Genomic DNA, 25263 nt, shown 5'->3' on the forward strand with positions numbered 1-25263 from the left:
TGCTGCACACATTACATTTGTAAGGTTTCTCTCCAGTATGAACTCTACGGTGAGTCACGAGGTGTGAATTTTGACTGAAGCCCTTGCCACAAACGTCACATTTATGTGCTGTCTCTCCTGTATGGATTACCTGATGGGAAGTGAGGCTCGAACGCACAATAAAGGCTTTGTCACACTCATGACACTTGTATGGCTTCTCCCCAGAATGAATTCTCTGGTGGATTTTAAAGTGTGATTTTTGACTAAAGACCTTTCCACATACATCACATTTATATGGTTTCTCTCTTTTATGGATTATCTGATGTGTAGTGAGAGTTGAACGCTGAGTAAAGGCTTTCCCACATTCATTACACTTGAAAGGGTTCTCTGCATCATGAATTCTTTGGTGAATCCTGATTTCAGACTGTTGCCTAAATGCCTTCCCACATTCATTACATTGGTAAGGTCTCTCTCCAGTATGGATTACCTGATGATTAGTTAGGCTTGAAAGAGCAATAAAGGCCTTGCCACACACATCACATTTGTATGGTTTCTCTCCAGTGTGAATTCTTCGGTGAATCTTGATGTAATACCATTGCTTAAAGGCCTTGCCACATTCAAAACACTTATATGGTTTCTCTCCAGAATGACTTTTCCGATGGTCAACCAGGCTTGAACTTTGGCTAAAAGCTTTACCACACTCATTACACGTGTAAGGTTTCTCTCCACTATGAATTCTCTGATGTCTTGTAAGATGTGAATTTTGACTAAAGACCTTGCCACACTCATTGCATTTGTAAGGTTTCTCTCCAGTATGAAGTGTCTGATGACTTGCAAAGTGTGAATTTCTAATAAAGACTTTGCCACATACATCACATTTATATAATTTCTTTCCTATATGAATTTTCTGATGTTTAATGAGGTTTGAGCAAAAATTAAAGGTTTTGCCACACTCATTACATCTGTAAGGTTTCTCTCCACTATGAATTCTCTGATGTCTTGTAAGATGTGACTTTTGACTAAAGACCTTGCCACACTCACTGCATTTGTAAGGTTTCTCTCCAGTATGAAGTCTCTGATGACTTGCAAAGTGTGAATTTCGACTAAAGACTTTGCCACATATATCACATCTATATAATTTCTTTCCTGTATGAATTTTCTGATGTCTGATGAGATTTGAGCGAAGGGTAAAGGCTCTGCCACACTCATTACATTTGTAAGGTTTCTCTCCACTATGAATTCGCTGATGATTTCCAAGGTGTGCTTTTTGACTAAAGAGCTTGCCACACTCATTACATTTGTAAGGCTTCTCTCCAGTATGAATTTTCCGATGACTTGCAAGGTGTGAACTTCGACTAAAGACTTTGCCACATATATCACATTTGTATGATTTCTCTCCTGTGTGGATTATCTGATGTCTAGTGAGGTATGAGCCCTGACGAAACATTTTGCCAAACTGACCACATTTGTAAGGTTTTCCCTTGTATGCTTTCTGTCCCTGTGTCAGTACTGAAAGATGGATAAGATCATTCCCATATATATTAGAAATGTTGGCCTGGACACTAGGAGGAATTCTTTCAAGTATTGAAAATGAGCCTCTACTGTTGGTAGACTTCACAGCTTGATTACATTCATAAATTTTCCCTTCAGCTTGATATATCAGCAGTTTATCTCGAAAGCTTGATCCAAGCCTATTTTCAACAGGCTTGTTTCCTGCATCCCTTTTCCAAGGTTGATTTCTTTTATAAGTGAGATTTTCTTTACAGGTTATAGGCATTCCTTTGCCATTTCTTTCATCATCTCTCCACTGATACTCAAAGTCATGCATATTTTCCTGGATTTCCTTGAAGTAAAAATCTCTTATTTCACGGCTTTCACGTGTTTCCAACATCACTGTTTGGAATACTTCTCCTCCATCACTGTTCACTTTAGGTTGTAATTTCTTCATCACATATATATGACAGATATCTACAAGATATAAAGAACCATAGGAATCCTATTAATTATAGGTCAGAACAAAGTCATTTCTTGTTGATAACACAATATTAAACCAAAAATAATACTTATCCTGAACAGAGTAATGAAACTTCCCAAACAAAATGTTCAAAATTTAAGGAACAGTAAAGAAATACGATCCCTTATGAAAGAAAGTGATCACATGTAATTCAAAGTAATCTTAGGTGGAGTATAACCTTTAAAAATTGTGAATCACTATGTTGTACACTCGAAACTTATATAATACTGTAAATCAACTATACGTTAATAACAAAATAAGGATATATAACTGAGAAAAATAAAAAAATAATAATTTTAGGGCAGCCTAGTTCCAAACACCCTATGACAAAAACCCTAAGGCTGTACGAACTTGTATTAGCTCTCAAAAAAAGGGCATTTTCCCACCATGACCCCAAAGCACAGTAATTGGCAGTAAGCATAATGCTGTCTTTTTTTTTTTTTTTTTTGGCCACGCCGAGTGGCTTGTAGGATCTTAGTTCCCCAACGAGGGGTCAAACCTAGGCCCATGGCAGTGAAAGCGCTGAGTCCTAACCACTGGACTGCCAGGGAATCCCACTGCTGTCTTGTAACTGAGGAGAAAAAAGTATTATATTGTACAAAATTTCTGCATATTTGTACGTAAGTAAATGCTAAAGAACCGACAATGTATTACAATGGTAAATAATCCAAAACAATCTTACCTGATGAATAATGTAAACAAATGGCAGTTTAGTATCGAAAAACAGATAGCATTGAGCTATGGCCTATCTAGGCAGTTACCTTAAATTATTGGCCCCAAAGTGTATGTAATACAGTGTGCATTGAAAATTTATTTATTTATTTATTATTTTTAAAATTTATTTATTTTATTTATTTATTTTTAGCTGAGTTGGGTCTTTGTTGCTGCGCACTGGCTTTCTCTAGTTGTGGCGAGTGGGGGCTACTCTTTGTTGTGGTGCATGCACGGGCTTCTCATTGCGATGGCTTCTCTTGTTGCAGAGCATGGGCTCTAGGTGCACAGGCTTCAGTAGTTGGGCTCATGGGCTCTAAAGCACAGGCTCAGTAGTTGTGGTACATGGGCTTAGTTGCTCCACGGCATGTGTGATCTTCCCAGATCAGGGCTCGAACCCGTGTCCCCTGCATTGGCAGGTGGATTCTTAACCACTGAGCCACCAGGGAAGCCCTGAAAATTTATTAACTAGGGTCAGAGACAATGTTGTTGGGATCAGTTACAAATAAAAACAACCAAGTTATAATGTAGACAAATGGATAGCTCACAATAAACATGAAAGTTAATATTTTTTAAAAGTAACCTTCAAATCTTTACTGTGAAACATGAAATATTCTAAGCCCAATTTTTCAAATAAGGGCATCAGACTCACAGGGTTCATGTACATGAAACCAATTTACACAGAAAGTTAAGTGAGAGAAACAGGATATTAATACCAAGAGTTCAGAAAGAAAATTTCAAGGGTGATACAAGAACTGAGCTGTATACAGCATTATTCAGCCATCCTTCCTGGAAATGGTTTCGGAGGCACCACTTCTGCACATATAAATTAAGGTCCTGCCTAGTGAAATTAATTCACTGTAGGAATACACATGATTTTTTACAATGTGAACAATGTGGGAAGACAGTGGGATGGGTGAAAAAGGGCTCTGGAAATTAGGGAGTTCAGAAGAAAAAACTGAATATGCTAGCAAATAACAGTGTATTCCAGCCACATCAAGGGACCATGTGAGGAAAGGTCAGAACTGGGAAGGCCAAGAATGGAGGACAAGGAGTAATGGACGTGTGGGAACACAGCTTGTGCTTTCTAAACTGTGGGAATGTAACTGTACCAGGGCAATGAGAATACTGAATGGGGAAGAAAAGAAGAACTGGTTTAGCAAGTAGCACTGTACCATCTCATTCTCAACCATGGGACTTATACCATGGGCATGCAACAAAAACAAAAGAAATTTTAAAAGGGAGAGAGTATGACATTGTAAAGAGAAAGCAGGTTTTCATCTCTAGCAATATTTGTTATGAAATGTACCAATTTTAATATCCACAAGTTCCATTGCCAGGAATATATATTCAAGATAAAAACACGGGTTTCTCTGCTGGCGCAGTGGTTAAGAATCCGCCTGCCAATGCAGGGGACACGGGTTCAGCCCTGGTCTGGGAAGATCCCACATGCCATGGAGCAACTAAGCCTGTGCGCCACAACTACTGAGCCTGCACTCTAGAGCCCACGAACTGCAACTACTGAGCCCACGTGCCACAATTACTGAAGCCCACGTGCCTAGAGCTTGTGCTTTGCAACAAGAGAAGCCACTGCAATGAGAAGCCTGTGCACTGCAACGAAGAGTAGCCCCGATCACCGCAACTAGAGAAAGCCCATGCTTAGCAACGAAGACCCCCCCCCCAAAAAAAAACAGAGAGTAAGAAAAATACACAGACATTCCCAGAGATACATCCAAGAATGTAAGAAGCAGGATCTGGAAGGAAAACATAGGAAATGGCCATAAAGAGGAGATAGATGAGTTTATTCTGCACATTTTCTTGCAGATACAATGAAACCTTACAGTATAGCAAAGCAGGGAGACAAGAGTTCACAATGATAATCTCCTAGCTGGGTGGGCAGAGAGTTCGTTTCAGGAAACAAAGATAAGAGGAGGTGTTCCCCAAGGCATGAGCATTTTAAGATGTGATCATATTAGTTAAAAAAAGAAAAAAGAGGGCTTCCCTGGTGGCACAGTGGTTAAGAATCCGCCTGCCAATGCAGGGGACATGGGTTCGAGCCCTGGTCTGGGCAGATCCCACATACCATGGAGTAACTAAGCCTGTGTGCCACAACTACGGAGCCTGTGCTCTAGAGCCCGCGAGCCACAACCACTGAAGCCCGCATGCCACAACTACTGAAGCCTGCGTGCCACAACTACTGAAGCCCGTGCGCCTAGAGCCCGTGCTCCGCAACAAGAGAAGCCACTGCAATGAGAAGCCCGTGCACCGCAACGAAGAGTAGCCCCTGCTCGCCACAACTAGAGAAAGCCCGCTCCCAGCAACAAAGACCCAACTCAGCCAAAAATAAATAAATAAGTAAATTTAAAAAGAAAAAGAATCTTATTAACTAAATTATTAATTACCTAACATTGTAAAAATTTTAACAATTTGTCATATCAACTTTTTAGACTAAGACTCCTTATTCGGTGTTAAAAACAATAGTGTCCGTTTTGCTGCCCTGCTCTAATTACTGGAAATCATAGCACTGGATCTCTTAACACAATCTCTGCCATAAAAAAGACATGAAAAATGATGTTGGCAAGATAGCAGACCAGTAAACTCCAGGCACTCAGCCCATGGAGACACTGAATTAACAACAATATACAACAAGAACAAAACCCTTTGTGGGTTTTGTTTTGTTTTGTTTTTGTTTTTTTTTGGCCACACCACATGGCTGGTGGGATCTCAGTTCCCCGACCAGGGACTGAACCCTTGCCCTCGGCAGTGAAAGCACAGAGTCCTAAAGACTGGACCGCCAGGGAATTCCCAACAAAATCCTTTGGAATAACTCTAAGAACCAGGTGAGAAGCTGAAGCACCCAAAGAAATGCCTACACTGAAAACACAGAACCAAAAAGTGTAATCATAATGATTTTTGACTCAATCCCTCCCAGGCACAATAAGGTGAGAATAAACAGGAGAAAGTTCCCCAGTTCCCAGCTCCTCCTTTAGGAGAAAATGCAAATCAAACCCTCAAGGAGATATCACTTCACACCTTTAGAATGGCTATTATCAAAAAGACAAGAGAGGGGGAATTCCCTGGTGGTCCAGCAGCACAGCCAAAAGAAAACAAAAACAAAAAAACCAAGAGGTATGAGTGTTAGTAAGGTTGTGGATTAAAGAGAACCCTACCGTACTATCGGAAGATTATAATTAGTTTTAGCCACTGGAAAAAACTAATTACAGTCAAAGTATTTTTTTTAAAAGTACCACATAATGTAGTTATTCCACATGTGGGCATATACTGAAAAGAAATGAAGTCATCACTATCACAAAGAGATATCTGCATTCCTATGTTCATTAGAGCAGTATAAGCAATAGCCAAGATATGGAAACTACCTAAGTGTCCAACTAATGAATGGATAAAAAAAAATCTCATTTCTATACAAAGTGAGATATTATTCAGCCATAAGAAAGAATGAAATCCTGCTATCTGTACCAACATGGAAAGCATTTGAAGTATGCTAAGTAAAATAAGTCGAGAAAAAAACAAACATAGAATAATCTCACTTATATGTGGGGGGAAAAAAAGCCAAATACAAACAGCAAGTAAAATAGTGATTACCAAAGGCTGGGGCATAGCAGAAATGGGGAGATGTTAGTCAAGATGAATTAGTTCTGGGGATCTAACACACAGCGTGCTGACTCTGATTATCAATACTGTATTATATACTTGAAAGTTGTTAAGACAGTAACCTTCTAATGTTCTCAACACACAAACAAAATTGTAATTATGTGAGTTAATGGATGTTTTAACAAACATACCTGGTAATCTTTTCAAAATATACACATGTATCAAATCATCACACTTACCTTACACAATATTATATGTTCATTATATCTTAAAGTTTGAAAAAACAAAATACAAAGGAATGCACATAAAAGATACTGGTTTATCATATGAATAAAAATAATTTTAAAAATGAAAATAGAAAAAAAGACCGTAGGAAACAGAGTCAGAGCTAGAAAGAAAAAAATTAAATTAAGAGATATACAAAAAGAATAAAAAACTACAGAAAATCACAAAATTAAAAGTTGGTTCTTTAATCAGATAGACATAATAAACCCTTAAGTAGATTAACTAACCAAAAAGAGAGACGGCCCAATAACTAAAATAAAAGACGAAAGTGGGGGCATTACAATTGATTCCACAGAAATAAAGAAAAATTAGAAGAGAATACCAAGAACAATTCTATGCCTAAATATTGCAAAATCTAAATGAATTCCCCGAGACACACACCTATCAATAGAGTCATGAAGAAATAAAAAATCTGAACAGACCCATTCCTTGTAAGGAGACTGAGTCACTAATCAAAAATCACTGATCAAAATCAAAGGAGGACTTCTCTGGTGCTCCAGTGGTTAAGACTCTGTGCTTCCACTGCAGGGCAAGATTTGATCCCTGATTAGGGAATTAAGATTCCACACGCCACGTGGTGCAGCCAGGAAAAAAAAAAAAAAGAAAGAAAGAAAATCCAAAGGAAAGCTAGATGGCGTCTCCACTGAATTCTACCCAACATCTTAAAAGAATTAAGATCAAGTTTCTTCAAACTCTTCCCCAAAATTTGAACAGGAAACACTTCAAAACTCATTATGAGACTAGAATTACTCTACAATCAAAGTCAGACAAAGACTCTACAAAAAAACCCAAAAACCAGACTTCCCTGGTGGCGCAGTGTTTAAGAATCCTCCTGTCAATGCAGGGGACACAGTTTCGAGCCATGGTCCGGAAAGATCCCACATGCCGCAGAGCAACTAAGCCCGTGCGCCACAACTACTGAGCCTGCACTCTAGAGACTGCGAGCCACAACTACTGAGCCCGCGTGCCACAACCGTTGAAGCCCGTGCACCTAGAGCCCGTGCTCTGCAACAAGAGAAGCCAACGCAATGAGAAGCCTGTGCACCACATCGAAGAGCAGCCCCCATCGCCACAACTAGAGAAAACCTGCACGCAGCAACGAAGACCCAACGCTGCCAAAAATAAAATATAAAATAAATCTTAAAAAAAAAAACCCCACTATCTCTGATGATTATTGATGCAAAACTCATCAATCAAACAAGAGTAAATGAAATTTAACAGTACTACAAAAGGATTATACAGTACAACCAAAGAGGATATATTCTTGGAATGCAAGGATGCTCCAACAAATGAAATCTTTCAATGTAAAACTGCACATTAAATATAAGAAAATACACTACATGATTATCTCAACTGATGCAGAAGAGCATTTGACTAGTTAACAGCCTTTCATAATAAAAACACTCAATACAGTAGGAATAGAAATAAATACAGTAACACAATAAAAGACTAATATAAAAAGCCCACAGCTAGCATCATACACAATGGGGAAAGACTGAAAGCTTTTACTCTCAGATCAGGAACAAGACAAGATACCTACTCTCACTATTTCTATTAAACACATAGCTGGAGTCCCAGCCAGACAAATGGGCAAGAAAACAAAATAAAAGGTATCCAATTAGAGAAAGGAGAAGAAAATTATGTCTGTTTAGAGAGGACATAATCTAATATGTAGAAAAAACATGAGATTCCACAAAAGAACACTGATATAAGTAACTAATGAATTCAGAAAAATTGGAAGATATAAAGTCAACATGTAAAAATTGTATTTCTATATGTTAATGATGAACAATTAGAAAGAAAATTGAGAAAACATTTCCATTTCAAATAGCGTCAAAAAGAATAAAATACTTAGGCAAAACATTAGCCACATAAAAAAGACTTGTACACTGTAACTAAAATCGTTGCTGAAAATTATTAGAAAATACACACGTAAATGCAGATATCCCCAGTTCATGGACTGAAAGACAACACTGTCATTACATCAATACCAACAAAATGATCAAGAGATTCAAAGCAATACCTAGCAAAACCACAATATCAATTTTGGAAAAAATAAACACTTACATCCTAGGACACACACTGAATCTCAAGAGACCCTGAATAGGAAAAACAACCTTGAAAAGAACAAAGTTGAAGGTCTCATACTTCCTTATTTCAAAACTTATTAAAAAGCAAAACTAATAGTAAGAGTGTGGTACCAGTATAAAGACAGACAGAAACACCAGTGGAAAAGATGTCAGAAATAAACTCTTGCATATACAGTCAAATGATGTGCCACAAGGGTGTCAAGATTCCTTAATGAGGGAAATGCAGCCTCTTGAAAAAAAGATGTTGAGAAAATCAGATACCCACATGTAAAAGAATGTAGTTGGACTGCTGCATGAACCCATATAAAAAATTAACTCAAAATAGAACAAAGATCTAGTAGGGACTTCCCGGGTGGTCCAGTGGTTAAGAATTCACCTTCCAAAGCAGGGGATGCGGGTTCGATCCCTGGTCAGGGAACTAAGATCCCATATGTCGTGGGGCAACTAACCCCATGCGCTGCAACTACTGAGCCCGCATGCCACAACTAGAGAGAAGCCTGTGCGCCACAACGAAAGATCCCACATGACACAACGAAGATACCACATGCTGCAACTAAGACCCAACACAGCCAAATTAATTAATTAATTAATTTAAAAAACAGAACAAAGATCTAAACGTACAACCTAAAAGCATAAAACTCCTAGAAGAAAACATAGGGAAAAATCTTAATGGCATTGGATACAGCAATGATTGAGAACATATGACTGCAAAAGCACAGCAAACAGAAGTAAAAACAGATAAATTGGACTACGTCAAAATTACAAACTATTGTGCGTCAAATCACACTCAGTAGAATGAAAAGACAATCTGCAGAAGGGGGAGAAAATATTTGCAAATCACGTATGTGATAATGGGTTAATACTGAAAATATATGAAGAACTGTAAAAGAGTCTGGTCACCAATTTCACAATGAAGGGACATTCCCCAATTCAACCACCCACACATTACAAAAAAAAACAAGAAAACTACGAATATCATAAAAATATGAACCTGATAACTAAATAAATAAAAGTGAAGTTCATTTATAATGCTTAGAGGTACTCCCCTGGTGGCACAGTGGTTAAGAATCCGCTTGCCAATGCAGGGGACACGGGTTTGATCCCTGGTCCGGGAAGATCCCACATGCCGCAGAGCAACTAAGTCCACAAGCCAAAACTACTGAGCCCACGTGCCACAACTACTGAAGCCCGTGCTCCGCAACGAGAAGCCACCACAATGAGAAGCCCATGCACCGCAATGAAAGTAGACCCCCTCGCCGCAACTAGAGAAAGCCCGCAAGCAGCAACAAAGACCAAACGCAGACAAAAATAAATAAATAAGTAAAAATTTACTTAAAAAAAATAAAAAACAGTACTTCATTGAAGGCATCATTCAACTTCATAAGCTCTCTCATTAAGATGCTTCAGGGGGCTTCCCTGGTGGCGCAGTGGTTAAGAATCCTCCTGCCAAGGCAGGGGACACGGGTTCGAGGCCTGCTCCGGGAAGATCCCACATGCCGCGGAGCCCGTGCGCCACAACAACTGAGCCTGCGCTCTAGAGCCCGCGAGCCACAACTACTGAGCCCACATGCCACAACTACTGAAGCCTGCGTGCCTAGAGCCCATGTTCCGCAACAAGAGAAGCCACCGCAATGAGAAGCCCGCACACCACAACAAAGAGTAGCCCCCGCTCGCTGCAACTAGAGAAAGCCCGCGAGCAGCAATGAAGACCCAACCCAGCCAAAAATAAAATAAAATAAATAAATTTAAAAAAAAAATTAAAAACCACAAAAAAAAACGGTGCTTCAAAATAGTATTTGTTGAAGTCGGATAAACAATGACACATACAGGGTATGAAAACTGTGGAATGAACAGTTTAGTCAACAGCCCCAGAGATATGAGGATGTGAACTTGGACAATGTTGACCCAAGGAGAAATTCCTATACCATTTATTGAGGCTCCAAGGGGATGATGATTAGTATATGTGAAAAACACTGTCACAGTTGCTCTTGAGACACGCTTTTGTGATACGCCTCAAAACCAGAAAAAAAAAAAACTGGAAACACTTATCAGTCAAGTGTTTCTTTGTGTTTTTTCTTTTTCTGGGCATGCAGCATGTGGGATCTTAGTTCCCTGACCGGGGATTGAACCTGCGCCCCCTGCATTGGAAGCACGAGGTCTTAACCACTGGACCACCAGGGAAGTCCCCCCTCAAGCTCCTGTGATGCTTTCTATTTCAGTATCCTGGGACATGCTGACCACTCTAGTGAATAGCTTCAAGTGGTGTTTCTGTATGTAACAGAATAATATTGCGACGAATTAGTAAAAATATCTCCATCAAGAATGCTATGTTTCCGGACTTCCCTGATGGGCAGTGGTTAAGAATCCACCTGCCAATGCAGGGGACACAGGTTCGAGCCCTGGTCCAGGAAGATCCCACATGCCACGGAGCAACTAAGCCCATGTGCCACAACTACTGAGCCTGCACTCTAGAGCCCGCGAGCCACAACTACTGAGCCCACGTGCCACAACTACTGAAGCCCGTGCGCCTAGAGCACGTGCACCGCAACAAGAAAAGCCACCGCAATCATAAGTCCGTGTACCACAACGAAGAGTAGCCCCCGCTCGCTGCAACTAAAGAAAGCCCACATGCAGCAACGAAGACCCAACACAGCCAAAAATAAATAAATTAATTAATTAATTATTAAAAAAAGAATGCTATGTTTCCAAGTAAACCCACTCCACAGGAGAGTGGAGAGAAGTTATTCATCACCTAAAGATGGCTTACCACAGCAACAAACAAACAAACAAAGGATGAAATTTCAAATACCTAAGAATGGGTATTTTAAAAGCAATTTCAGAGGCAAAATCATGCAAACTAAAGAAAATATGACATCAAGAAGAGTCTACATTCCCAGACTAAGTAGAGAGGTAAAAGAACAAGAAAAATACAATATATTGGGGTCAGATATTACAGAACTTTAACACGGGACTATGGGCTCTACCCACAGTCGCCAAGCTCAGAGATTCATACATGCTCCCCATGTGGAATTGGGGATCAAAGAGAATCTCTTCGTCCATACTGTTTATAGTTTTCCTAAGTAACAATTACAGAAGATCCAACCCATTTCCCCACTACACACCCCGCAAAAGTATGTGGCAAAAGCAGAATAGAAGAAATGGCTGAGGGGGAATTCCCTGGCACATTCACTGGTTAGGATTCTGGGTTTTCACTGCCACGGGCCCAAGTTCAATCCTTGACTGGGGAACTAGGATCCTGCAAGCTGCACGGCACAGCCAAAAAAAAAAAGGAAAAAACAAAAACAAAAAACGAAGAAATGGCTGAGGGATCTGAATGGCAGACATGGCCTGAAACAGATCCATGCAGGTTCCGAGGTGCCAGATGGGATCTAATAGCAGCCACTGTTTTCCCATCATTTAATTAGTTCTTCCAGGTACACCAAACTGAGACAGGTCCAGGGGTTTGGACTACGGAGGCCTCAGCTCTTAATGGAAAATCCCATGCAATCAAGTACAGAAGAAGAGACCAAGGGGGAAACAGATTCCTTTGAAACAACTCACCACGTGCTCCTCAAATCAAGCAACAAGTTCACAAGACCCAGACGGCAGAGCGTAGATCATGATAAAGACCTTGCCTTTGATTCTATTGGAGCTGCAGCACCACAGGGAGGTGAAAGGATGAATTTTACACATTGAAGGAGAGTGTGCTATGCTGGGGAGAAGACAGATTTCCCCTGAGAAAAGTTCGTAAGTAATAAGCTTCGAATTTCCTAAAGAGCTCTTCCCACGAAGGGAGAGATTTCCAAACACCATTAATGGTGTGGCTTCCTCTCTGCCCATCTGAGATCTGACCTGTGTTCATACTTTTGATACATCCCCACCCACTGGTTTTTTGCTATTTTCATGTCACTCTTCACAGTCAAGGGGTCTTCCTCTTGCTCCAAAATGCAAATAACATTCAGGTCAGGAACAGAAATAACTGCCCAAAAGAGAAAATAAATAATATGTTGTGGGTTTCCCAGAATCCCAGCTCTTTGATCAGCACAGGAGTGAGCACACAACAAATGAGTCTCAAAAAATATTTCACAGATTCATTCATTCATTGCTTGCCTCCTTCTGAATGCAGACAGAATAGTATCATGTGCAGATAACTGGCTTTCTTCCAAGAAGTAGTGACTCAGGGCTTCCCTGGTGGTGCAGTGGTTAAGAATCTATCTGCCAATGCAGGGGACACGGGTTCGAGCCCTGGTCCGGGAAGATCCCACATGCCGTGGAGCAACTAAGCCCATGCGCCACAACTACTGAGCCTGTGCTCTAGAGCCCGCGAACCACAACTACTGAACCCATGAGCCACAACTACTGAAGCCTGCGCGCCTAGAGCCTGTGCTCCACAACAAGAGAAGCCGCCACAATGAGAAGGCTGCACACTGCAATGAAGAGTAGCCCCCGCTCACCACAACTGGAGAAGGCCCACGTGCAGCAATGAAGACCCAACGCAGCCAAAAAGAAAAATTAAAATAAATAAATAAATTTATTTTTTAAAAAATAGTGACTCAAAAGCACAGCAGTATGAAATAGGGAATCAGATATTTTAAGTTTCCAATTGGGCTTTATCAATACTTAAGCTCTGGAACAACTCCTGGTGTATCATGAAGTGGGCAGATCACCAGAAGAAAGGACAACGTTAAACTCCTGACACTACACCATGAAGCTTTTCATGTCTGAGTCAACAGGGCTTTGAGCTCAATGAAGCAATGCAGGGGCTCCCAAAATGCACAGAAGGGAAAATGCAAAGATACATAAGGGCAGATCCCAATTTCTGGAGGGAAGTTATCCTCACCCAGGGAGACCAGGTTCCTGTAGGTCTCCAACATCACATCCCTGTACAAGGCCCTCTGAGCAGGGTCCAGGCATTTCCACTCCTCCTGAGAGAATTCTATGGCCACATCCTTGAAGGTCAACTGTTCCTGAAATGAAAACACATTTCAACAAGGGGCCATGAGGAGAGTCCTTATTTTCACACAAAATGAGAAGAAGAGAGAGGGGTAAGGATCAATTCAGTTGAAGTATGTATTCTGACAGATCCATGTTAATGTATTTAGAGCAAATTATGGGTCTCAAATTTTAATTTCTTATGCTTTTTCATAGAGATTATAATATCTTCCATTGAATATGGATTTTTCATTTTTTTGGACAATACATGAAATGCATACAAATAAAATTCAACAACAGGATGTCCAGGCAGAAGTGTTATATATTATGTTTCACACGCTGAGTGATATTGAATATTTAGATGAGCTACAGTATGACTGGTGTCTTCAGAGATGACAAAGTCCACAGTGGCTTTAAAGAAAAGTCAAAATCTTAAATTATGATGATACCAAGAGCAATGACTAGAGCTGTCTGAATGCTTCCTATATGCAAAGCATTATTCTAAATGTTTTACATGTATGAACTTGTTATCAACATAATAGCTCATTAGAGAAAGTCCCATTTTTATTTTTCAGAGGAGTAAACTGTGTCCAAGTCACTCTAAGAAACTTGCCTCAGAACAAACAGCTAGGAAATGGCACAGCAAGCACGAAAACTCAGGTAGTCAGACTTTAGAATGGAACATAAAATACCAAAGTTAAGTGACGGATAGAGGATAAATGTACACTGACAGGGTTCCCTGAGAAAACTTGAGACAATTTCAAGGTTAACCTATAGAACTGCATAAAAGGTCACTACACACACTGAAGATATTAATAACCTTCCTACTATAAAACATTAACGTGACAGTGTAGGAAAAATTTAAAGCCATGGAATACACTCAAGATATAATTTCAGGGACTTCCCTGGTGGTACAGTGGTAAAGAATCTGCCTTACAATGCAGGGGACGCGGGTTCGATCCCTGGTCAGGGAAATAAGATCCCACATGCCGCAGGGCAATTAAGCCTGCATGCCACAACTACTGAGTGCTCCCGCGCCTAAAATAGAGCCCGCGTGCCACAAACTACAGAGCCCACGTGCTCTGGAAACCCTACGCCACAACTACAGAGCCCATGCACCCTGGAGACTGCGTACCAGAACTAGAGAAGAGAAAACCCGCACGCCACAACCAGAGAGAAGACCATGCACCACAATGAAGAGCCCACGTGCCGCAACTAAGACCCAATGCCAAAAATAAATAAAATAAACAAATAATAAATCTTTAAAAAAAAAGATATAATTTCAACTGCTAAAAAATATAAAACTTACTAATGAAATGATGTCTTTTATAAAAGCCATGGACTTACTCATTCATGCACTCAGGCACTGATGTGTAAACACATAATTAACTGAAATGAGAGGAGGTGTGTCAGTCCACGTGCTCTGGAGCCCTTGCGCCACAACTACAGAGCCCACGCGCTCTGGAGCCCGCGTGCCACAACATGAGAGAAGCCTGCGTGCCGCAAGAAAGATCCCACAAGCCACAACTAAGACCCGACGCAGCCAAAAATTAAAAAAAAAAAAAAAAAGGTACAAACATGAAAAAATACATAGAATACTGTAGCTCCCATCTCTTATTAGTGTTACGCAGAAATTTAACTGATGAAGATAAAAAAATTTATCACAGTATTAGATACTTCCAAAAATCATTGCATAATTAAAAACCATGACAAAAATGAAATTGGGGGAAAACCTTATTAAGCAAAAGTATTTCATCAAACGTCATGATCAGAAGAAAACACTGGATGCATTTCCTCTGAAATTACCATGGAGAAAAGTGGGCTGGCCAAGGCTCCTGCCGTTCACCACTGTACAGTATGTCTGAGCAAGTAGAAGATGTAAAAGGGAGGAAAAAACAGAGAGTGAGAGGGAGAAACAGAGAGAGAGAGTCAAAGAGCTAGAACTGTTAAAAATCACAAATCTAAGGGCATGGATAGGATTAAAGTGACATGAGGGAAAAAGATATTCCATGATAAAGAGAAAGTTGGGGTAACTACATAACATCAGACAAAATAAAGACAAAAAATGTCACAAGAGACAAAAAACATTATATAATGATAAAAGGGTTAATTCACCAAGAAGATATAACAATTATAAATATTTATATATCTAACATTAGAGCTCCCAAATATATGAAGCAAACATTGACAGAAATGAAGCAAGAAATAGACAGCAGCATAGTAATAGTATAAGACTTCAATGCCCCAGTTGTACTTATGGATGGAACCAAACAGAAGATCAGTAAGGAAACAGAGGACTTGAACAACACTATAAACCAATGGGAACAAATGGATATAGAGAGATCATTCCATCCAATAACAGCAGAAAACGTCCTTCTCAAGCACACATGAAACATTCTCCATGACAATTTGTTAGGCCACAAACCAAACCTTAACAAGTTTAAGAAGATTGAAATAATAAAAAATATCTCCTCTACCTCACGGAAATGAAAACAGAAACAGATAACAGAAGAAAAACAAATATCCATAAAATCTGGAAATTAATCATCTCCTTCTTAAACAACCAACAGGATAAATAAGGAATGACAAGGGAATTTTTAAAATATCTGGACGAAAATGAAGTATAAAATATAACGTACTGGGACTTCCCTGGTGGCGCAGTGGTTAAGAATCTGCCTGCCAATGCAGGGGTTACGGGTTCGAGCCCTGGTCCAGGAAGATCCCACATGCCGCAGAGCAACTAAGCCCGTGCGTCACAACTATCGGGCCTGTGCTCTAGAACCCGCGAGCCACAACTACTGAGCCCACAAGCCATAACTACTGAAGCCTGTGCGCTCTAGGGCCAGTGCTCCGCAACGAGAGAAGCCACCACAATGAGAAGCCCACACACCGCAACGAAGAGTAGCCCCTGCTCGCTGCATCTAGAGAAAGCCCGTACGTAGCAATGAAGACCCAACAAAGCCAAAAATAAATTAATTAATTAATTTTTTAAAAAAAGGAGAAAAGATCTCAAATCAGAACAAAAGAGATAAATAATAAAGACCAGAGATAAATGAAATATAAAATAGGAAAACTACATAAAAATCAAAAAAGCAAAAGTTGGTTTTTTGAAAGGATGAACAAATTGACACTTAGCTAGGCTAAAAAAAAAAAGAAAATATTGAATTAACTAAAATCACAGATGAAAGAGGAAAAACTGTAACTGAATCACAGAAAATTTTAATCACTATTAAAAGAGAGTACTATGAACAATTTTATGCCAAAAAATTACATAACCTAAAAGATATGGGTAAATTCCTAGAAAAACACCCTACAAAGATCTAATCACGAAGAAATAAAAAATGTGAACAAAGTCATACCTAGAGAGATTGATGCAGTAATCAAAAACCTGCAAGGCGAGGATGATTCAGCACAAAAAAAAATCAATCAATACACCACATTAATAGAATGAATGAAAAATAACACATGATCATCTCAATTGATGCCGAAAAAGCATTTGACAAAATTCAAGGACATTTAAAGATAAAAACACTCAGTAAATTACCTCAGTATAATAACAGTTAATATTAAAAGCACATAGCTAAGGCGCCTCTCCCGCCCCGTCCTTGGAGCCCAGCGGAGCCACCCGCGCCGCGTCGCCGGTTTAAGCGCAGTGCAGGGCCGCGGCCGGGGGCGGCGGTAGTGAGACCAGCGCTGCGCCCCAGCCCCCCTTTCCCTCCATGTTTTCTCTCCGCTCCCGTGAGTAACTTGGCTCCGGGGGCTCCGCTCGCCTGCCCACACACCGCCCACCGCCCGGGACCGCGCCGCTGGGCCCTGCGGCTAGCAGACCCCTTCTGACCGTCCTCGCTGCGCAGGCTGGGACGCCTCTCCCCTCTACGCCCCCGCCGCGGAAAGTTAAGTTTGAAGAGGGGGGAAGAGAGAAACATGGACATGAAGAGGAGGATCCACCTGGAGCTGAGGAACCAGACCCTGGCAGCTGTTCGAGAACTTGTCCTGGACAATTGCAAATCAAATGATGGGAAAATTGAGGGCCTAATGGCTGAATTTGTGAACTTAGAGTTCCTCAGTTTAATAAATGTAGCTTTGGGCTTCCCTGGTGGCACAGTGGTTAAGAATCCGCCTGCCAATGCAGGGGACACGGGTTCGAGCCCTGGTCCAGGAAGATCCCACATGCCACGGGGCAACTAAGCCCGTGCACCACAACTACTGAGCCTGTGCTCTAGAGCCTGCGAGCCACAACTACTGAGCCCACATGCCACAACTACTGAAGCCCACATGCCTAGAGCCCCTCCTCCGCAACAAGAGAAGCCACTGGAATGAGAAGCCCATGCACTGCAACGAAGAGTAGCCTCCCACTCACCACGACTAGAGAAAGCCCACGCGCAGCAACAAAGACCCAACACAGCCAAAAATAAATAAATAAATAATTTATTTATTTTAAAAAAATAAATGTAGGCTTGATTTCAGTTTCAAATCTCCCCAAACTACCTAAATTGAAAAAGCTTGAGCCCAGTGACAACAGAATCTTTGGAGGTCTGGATATGTTAGCAGAAAAACTTCCAAATCTTACACATCTAAACTTAAGTGGAAATAAACTAAAAGATATCAGCACCCTGGAACCTTCGAAAAAGTTGGAATGTCCGAAGAGCCTGGATCTGTTTAACTGTGAGGTTACTAACCTGAATGACTACCAAGAGAGTGTCTTCAAGCTCCTGCCCCAGCTGACCTACCTGGATGGCTATGACCAAGAGGACAGTGAAACCCCTGACTCAGATGCCGAGGTGGATGGTGTGGATGCAGAAGAGGACGACGAAGAGGAGAAGATGAGGACCAGGAGGAGGAGGAGGAGGAGGAAGAAGAGTGTGATGATGAAGAATATGAAGATGAAGATGTAGAAGGGGAGGATGAAGATGAAGTCAGTGGGGAGGAAGAATGTGGACATGATGGAGAAGCTGATGAAGATGAAGATGATGAGGATGAAGAAGAGGACGATGAAGGAGAAGATGAGGACCAGGAGGAGGAGGAGGATGGTGAGGAAGAAGAGTGTGATGATGAAGAAGATGAAGATGTAGAAGGGGAGGATGAAGATAAAGTCAGTGGGGAGGAAGAAGAATGTGGACATGATGGAGAAGCTGATAAAGATGAAGATGAAGATGAGGATGAGGAGGAAGAAGAGGAAGAAAGCGGGAAAGGTGAGAAGAGGAAGAGAGAAACAGATGATGAAGCAGAAGATGATTAAGACCCCAAATAACCTGCAAAAAGAGAACTGTTCAGTACTGGTTGGACGGCTCACATGGATTTGGTAGCTGTTTAAAAAAACAAAAAAAAGGTAGCTGTGATACAAACCACAGGGCACCCACCCACCCACCCAAAGAGCCAAAGAATAGTTCCTGTGACAGTCCGCCTTCCTCCATTTAGTCCCTCTTGGAAATCCACCACCAAGCTTGGGGACTTCATCCCAACAGAATTGTAAGCATTGTTAGGTTTTCATGTAAGACTCTTGCTGTAGCATGGATAGCTGTGATTGGTGAGTCAACCGTCCGTGGCTGCCAGTTACACTGAGATTGTAACAGCATCTTTCTTGCTGTACAACAAAGAAGCTTTGTAAATAAAATCTTAACATTTTGGGTTTGTTAAAAAAAAAAAAAAAAGCACATAGCTAACATCAAAATCAATGGTAAAAGATGAAAGCTTTTCCTCTAAGGTCAGAAAGAAGGCAAAGATGTACACTCTCTACACTACTATTCAGCAACGTACTGCAATACCCAGCCAGAGCAATTAGGCAAGAAAAATGCAGAAGTAAAATTATCTTTTTTTTGCAGATGAGTAGATCTTATATGTACAAAACCATAAAGATACCACAAGGAAAATGTTATAAATAAAAAACAATACTAGAAAAGTTGCAAGATACAAAATCAACACAAAAAAAATCACTGCTTTTCTATACACTCAAAATGAATAATCTGAAACAGACAATCATTTTTACTATAGAATCAACAAAAAAAAACACTTAGTAGTAAATTTAGCCAAAGAGGTGAAAGACTTGTACACTGAAAACTACTAAACTCTGCTAAAAAATAAACAGAAACACATCCCCTACTCATGAACTGGAAGACTTAACGTTAGAATTCATATGGAATTTTAAGGGATTCCAAGTAGACAAAACACTCTTGAAAAAGAAGAAAGATGGATACCGTGCTGTTTCAGATTTCAAAACATATTAAAAAGCAAAATAGCATGGCATTGGCATAACAGATATTTAAACAAATAAACCAGGGATTTCTCTGGTGGTACAGCAGGTAAGACTCCGTGCTCCCAATGCAGGGTTTGATCCCTGGTCCAGGAACTAGATCCCACATGCACGCCACACTAAGAGTTCGCATGCCACAACAAAGAAGTCTGCATGCTGCAACTAAGAAGTACACATGCCGCAACTAAGAAGTATGCATTCCTCAACTAAAGATCCCACATGCCACAACTAAACATGTCGCAATGAAGATCCCGCGTGCCACAACGAAGACCCGGCGCAGCCCCCAAATAAATACATAAATTAAAAAAAAAAAAGAACAAATAAAACAGAATAGAACATTCAAAAATAAACCCCTGCACGTATGCCAACTAATTTTTGACAAGGATGCTAAGACTACACAATGGGGAAAGGACAGTCTCTTCAACAAATGCTGCTGGGAAACTGAGTATCTACCAGCAAAAGAATGAAGCTGAAACATTACCTGCATCAAACTTAAAAAACCTTCTGTGTGTCAAAGGACACAGTGAGTAGTGCGAAAAGACAACCTCCAAGGAATGAAGGTGATGAAGATGATTTAAAGAATCTCTAAGTGTCAAGAGACTTAGGTTGATTTCATAGTTTAAAATCAGTGATGGAGGGGCTTCCCTGGTGGCGCAGTGGTTGAGAATCTGCCTGCCAATGCAGGGGACACGGGTTCGAGCCCTGGTCTGGGAAGATCCCACATGCCGCGGAGCGACTGGGCCCGTGAGCCACAATTACTGAGCCTGCGCGGCTGGAGCCTGTGCTCCGCAACAAGAGAGGCCGCGATAGTGAGAGGCCCGCGCACCGCGATGAAGAATGGCCCCCACTTGCCGCAACTGGAGAAAGCCCTCACACAGAAACGAAGACCCAACACAGCCATAAATAAATAAATAAAATATTTAAAAAAAAAAAAAATCAGTGATGGAATAAACACCATCTATCACTGATGTCTCTGAACTTTCCATTCCATTCCCAATGATTAAGATTTTGAATGAAGTACACTCATTTAGCTTCAAGTGTACTAAAACAGAACTGATTTCCCCTTATTGGTCTATGTTCTAGATTTTACCAGGTATTTGTACATATTAATATGTGGCTTCCACGTGCAGCTTCTTTATCAGGGTTTACAGAGAGTGGACACTGCATCCAGATGGGGCCCCTAAGCGATCCCTGCTGCCCAACAGCACTGACACGGTGTCTCCAACTCATGGGTGCAAATCCCTGCCCAGGACTATGCTTAGTGGAGGCTCTAAGTGGAGATGACAGGCCCTGAGGGAAGCCCCCAGGTGAGTGTGAATGTACAGGTGTCAGGCTCAGAGTCAGAGATCAGCGAGTCCAAAGAAGGGCATTTCAGGAAGCACAGACAGAAGAAACAACTGAGAATATGACTTTACCTGAGAAAGAGCCATTCCTGCCTCCTTTTCTTTCCTCTTCCTCCTCTTCCGGGCTTCTTCCTCAGACAACGTTGAGTCTTTAGAGGTTGACCTTGAAAGTTGAAAACAGGCGGTTTAATGCTTGGAATCAACACACCCCCTTCCTGAGTCACCACCACACACACAGGGAAGACCTCAGCATGTGGAACAGACAGTCCCCTGCTGCCCACTGTCCCAGGAGGGGCTCAGGACAGTAAACTCCCACACAGAGACCAACAAGGGAGCTTCCCCACACTTTCCTTCAGATCAGGCTCCCCTCCTGGTGAGGCCCTCACGTACACAGCAGCAGCGGGCACCTCAGCTGGACCCGACAACCCCCTTCAGGTCACAGACCAGCCCTGGTCCATCCCCACGCAGAGCAGAGCCCCTCAGCCTCAGCCCAGACCTCAGCCCTCAGAAACGGGAGGACCTGGAGCCATGATGCTCAAATGGATACAAATTAGAATCACCCGGGGAATTTTCAATATTACTGAGGCTGGGCCAAACCTCAACTATTTGAAGGGGAATATCTGGTCACGGGACACAAAACATATGTGCAAAATGCCTCAGCAATCTAATGTGAAGTCTGGGTTAAGCACCACTCAGAGGAGTCAGGCCCAGCACACCTCTCACTTTCTTTGTCTTTTCCAGCTTTACTGAGGTATAACTGACTAATGAAAATGGTATATATTCTATATGTATTCTATATCTATATATATACATATATATATGGTGTACAATGTGATCATTTGACAGGCATATGCAGTGTGAAATATTTACCACAATCAAGGAATTAACACATCTATCAACTCACAATTACCATTTTTCATGTCTGTGCAGTGAGAACACTTAAGATTTACTCTCGGGACTTCCCTGGTGGCGCGGTGGTTAAGAATCTGCCTGCCAATGCAGGGGACACGGGTTCGAGCCCTGGTCCGGGAAGATCCCACATGCCACGGGGCAACTAAGCCCATGCGCCACAACTACTGAGCCTGCGCTCTAGAGCCCGCGAGCCACAACTACTGAAGCCCACGCGACTAGAGCCTGTGCTCCACAACAAGAGAATCCACCACAATGAGAAGCCCGTGTACCGCATTGAAGAGTAGCCCCCACTCGCCACAACTAGAGAAAAGCCCACGTGCAGCAATGAAGACCCAATGCAGCCAAAAATTTTTAAAAATTAAAAAAAAAAAGATTTACTCTCTCCAAAAATTTCAAGTATTTAGTAGCACAGTATGATTAACTATAGTGACCACACTATACCTTACTCCAGAACTTACTCATGTAACAACTGGAAGTTTGTACCTGTTGACCAACATCTCCCAATTTTCCCCACCCCCATCCCCTGGTAACCACCATTCTACTGTTACTATGAATTTGACTTTTGTAGAATCCACATACAAGGGAGACCATACAATATCTGTCTCTCTCTGTCTGGCTTACTTCACTTAGCACAATGTTCTCTACACTGATCCAAGTTGTCATAAATGGCAAATCTCCTTAATTTTTATAGCTAAATAATATTTCACAATGTTTTCATTACCCACTCATCTATCGGCAGACATTTAGGTTGTTTCTGTACCTTGGCTCTTGTGAAATATACACATATGCAGTAACGCTCATGTGAGTTTGGGTATGTTCTTCAATATACTGCTTTCATTTCCTGTTTTTGTTTTCTTTTGTTTTTGTTTTTTTAGATATACTATCAGAAGTGGGGTTGCTAGATCCTGTGCCTGTTCTATTTTCAGTTTTTTAGGAAATTCCTTACTGTTTTCCACAAAGCTGTACCATTTACATTGCCACCAACAGTGCACAAGGGTTCCCCATTCTCGGTATTTTGTGTTCACATGCGTGTGTGTGTGTGCCCTCTTCATCATGAATGGATGGGTTTTGTTGGAAGAAGGTTTCAGGTCATTTGCAGAGAACGGTCAAAAGGGACCTGAAGGAAACATCTTGTCACCTCATAGCTCACTCTTTTACCAGATCACACAAAAAGGAAGAAAACAGACTATTAGACTAACTGGTTAAACTAGGTTTTGACGGTTAATATAAAAGATCACTGACATGTTTACCAAGTACTCATCAAAATCATCTAAGATAAAGAGGAAGAAGCACACAGATATCGAATAAACCTCAAAAAAATTTTAAAGTGAAATAATTTGTGAATTTTTTTAATCTAATAATTCTGGTGTCAAAGATAAAAAAAATTGAGAATACATCATAATTAGAAAAAAATGACGTGACTTGATTATAGAAGACCAGCAAAGGTTATTTCAGAAGTTAATAAGTATTTATAGGAAAGTAGAAATTGAATACACTAAGATTTATTCCAAGCTACAAAAAGAATTAAATGTAAAGAAAACAGCAAGAAAAAAGTAAATCCAGTACAAAAAAAGAAACACCCACATTTAATGTTCCTTTAAAAAGGCACCATGTAGTGACAGAGTCAGTCATTTCTCGCTGCACGACTCCTGTCCATAGTCCTCTACCCCGTGTTAGGAAAAGGGAAGGGGGTGACCCACAACGGAGTGACGTCACTGCCCGCTGGCTGAACAGGGCTTGCAAACGGAAGTTATCTTCTCTTACAAATAATAACAAAATGCACAAGCCCTGTGCACAGGAGTTCTGCACTTCTCATCCTTATCTGTATAATTTAAACAAACAAGTTTTATTTGTATTAGATTCCAAAGCCGCAAATCAATGTATTACACCTTAATCATCCATATCCAAACAACTCACCACCCATCTGGATCCAGTTTCCCCCCTCTACCTGCACTGCTATGTGTTTCCGTGTCATTCCGTTTATATATCTCTGTATTTCTTTCTCTGTCTCTTTTTATGCCCCTCTGCTCTACTGCCCTTTCTCCCCGCCTGTTTCTTCCCTCACTCCCGTCCTGCCGCACTCCGCAACTTGTTCCTCCTCTCGTTCTTCTTTCTCCTCAACCTTTCTGATTGCCCGAAACCTCCATATATTTCTTCCTCTTTCTTCCTCCATCGCTGCTCCCTCTCTGTCCTCGGCTTACACCCCTTCTATCCCTGTCACCTTCCCTTTGACTTCCACTCTCTGGCATCCCACACGGCTACGCCTCCTTCCTGCTCTCTCTTCGTTTACTCTCGCCTCCAGTTGTCCTCTTCCTCTCCCAGCACCACGTTGCTCTGTTGGCCATTCTCCAAACAAGTTGAACTGGGGACCGAAGAACACTGGGCGTTCACGCAGAAAGACCGGCCTGAGGAGACGCGAGGACAGAGGGGGCGGGGAGGGAGGGGGTCTCCGGAGAGGGGCGGGCTCTGCAGAATCCCAGGACCGGGGAGAGGACGCGGCCTCTCCGGGAGCGGGGCGGCCAGCGCTGCCCTCCAGAGGGCGAGGCTGGGGGGACGCGCATCCACCTCGCGGAAGAGGGCTTTACAGGCCGAAGGCGGAGACAGTAAAAGGTTTCAAACAGCAAAACGGCGCGAAAGGCGGTGTCTACGTGGACCGAAGGCCGAAAACCCAAGGACCGGGACGGGCCTCAGAGCGATTTCAACCCCAAAGGGAAACGACCCCCACTGTGAATTTCTTTAGGATGTAAGGGCGGGGGCGAGTATTTAAAATTCCGCAGTAAGTCCCACACTCTGAGGATGTATGGGGGGAAGGCCCCGAAGCGCAGATACAGTAGAAAGAAGAAACTCACGCACCGAAAAGTGACTTCAGCTATCCGTGGTGACCCAGGGTAGTCTCTCCGCTTCCGTGTCCGTAGAACACTGCGCAGGCGCAGAAGGAGCAGCCTGGGGGCGGGGACTGCGAAAGGTCCTTACGCGAGGAGGCGGGGCGACGAGAGCGCCCAGGCCTGCGGGGGGGCCCCCCCCAGAGGGCGGGGGCAGGAGGCGGGGCCTCTGCATCCCCTGCCCCACCCCCAGCCTTGCCTGTAAAGCGTCTCTTTAGGGATTTAGAAACGTGTGTCTTTTGAACTCTGTGTA

The 25263-nt window shown here is 41.9% G+C and overlaps 1 protein-coding gene and 1 pseudogene across 5 annotated transcripts; one reads left to right on the top strand and one right to left on the bottom strand.

The window, feature by feature from the left end:
* Positions 1-202: 202 nt before the first annotated feature.
* On the bottom strand, positions 203-25039 carry LOC137752989 (zinc finger protein 468-like; annotated as a pseudogene).
* Positions 17470-18942, top strand: LOC137753044 (acidic leucine-rich nuclear phosphoprotein 32 family member B-like). 5 transcript variants are annotated; one of them, XM_068528017.1, is made up of 5 exons: positions 17470-17719; positions 18079-18411; positions 18444-18514; positions 18599-18719; positions 18771-18942. In XM_068528017.1, the coding sequence occupies exons 1-5, from the start codon at positions 17548-17550 to the stop codon at positions 18860-18862; spliced, it is 789 nt and encodes a 262-aa protein (XP_068384118.1). In that variant the 5' UTR covers positions 17470-17547; the 3' UTR covers positions 18863-18942. The 5 variants fall into 5 exon arrangements, with proteins under 5 accessions (XP_068384118.1, XP_068384117.1, XP_068384116.1 ...); XM_068528016.1 differs by lacking the exon at positions 18444-18514 and having other exon boundaries at positions 18079-18419; positions 18527-18653; positions 18732-18942; XM_068528015.1 differs by lacking the exon at positions 18444-18514 and having other exon boundaries at positions 18079-18419; positions 18599-18942.
* Positions 25040-25263: the final 224 nt, after the last annotated feature.

The sequence above is a fragment of the Eschrichtius robustus genome, chromosome 19 (assembly GCF_028021215.1).
Source record: "Eschrichtius robustus isolate mEscRob2 chromosome 19, mEscRob2.pri, whole genome shotgun sequence".
Classification (NCBI taxonomy): domain Eukaryota; kingdom Metazoa; phylum Chordata; class Mammalia; order Artiodactyla; family Eschrichtiidae; genus Eschrichtius; species Eschrichtius robustus.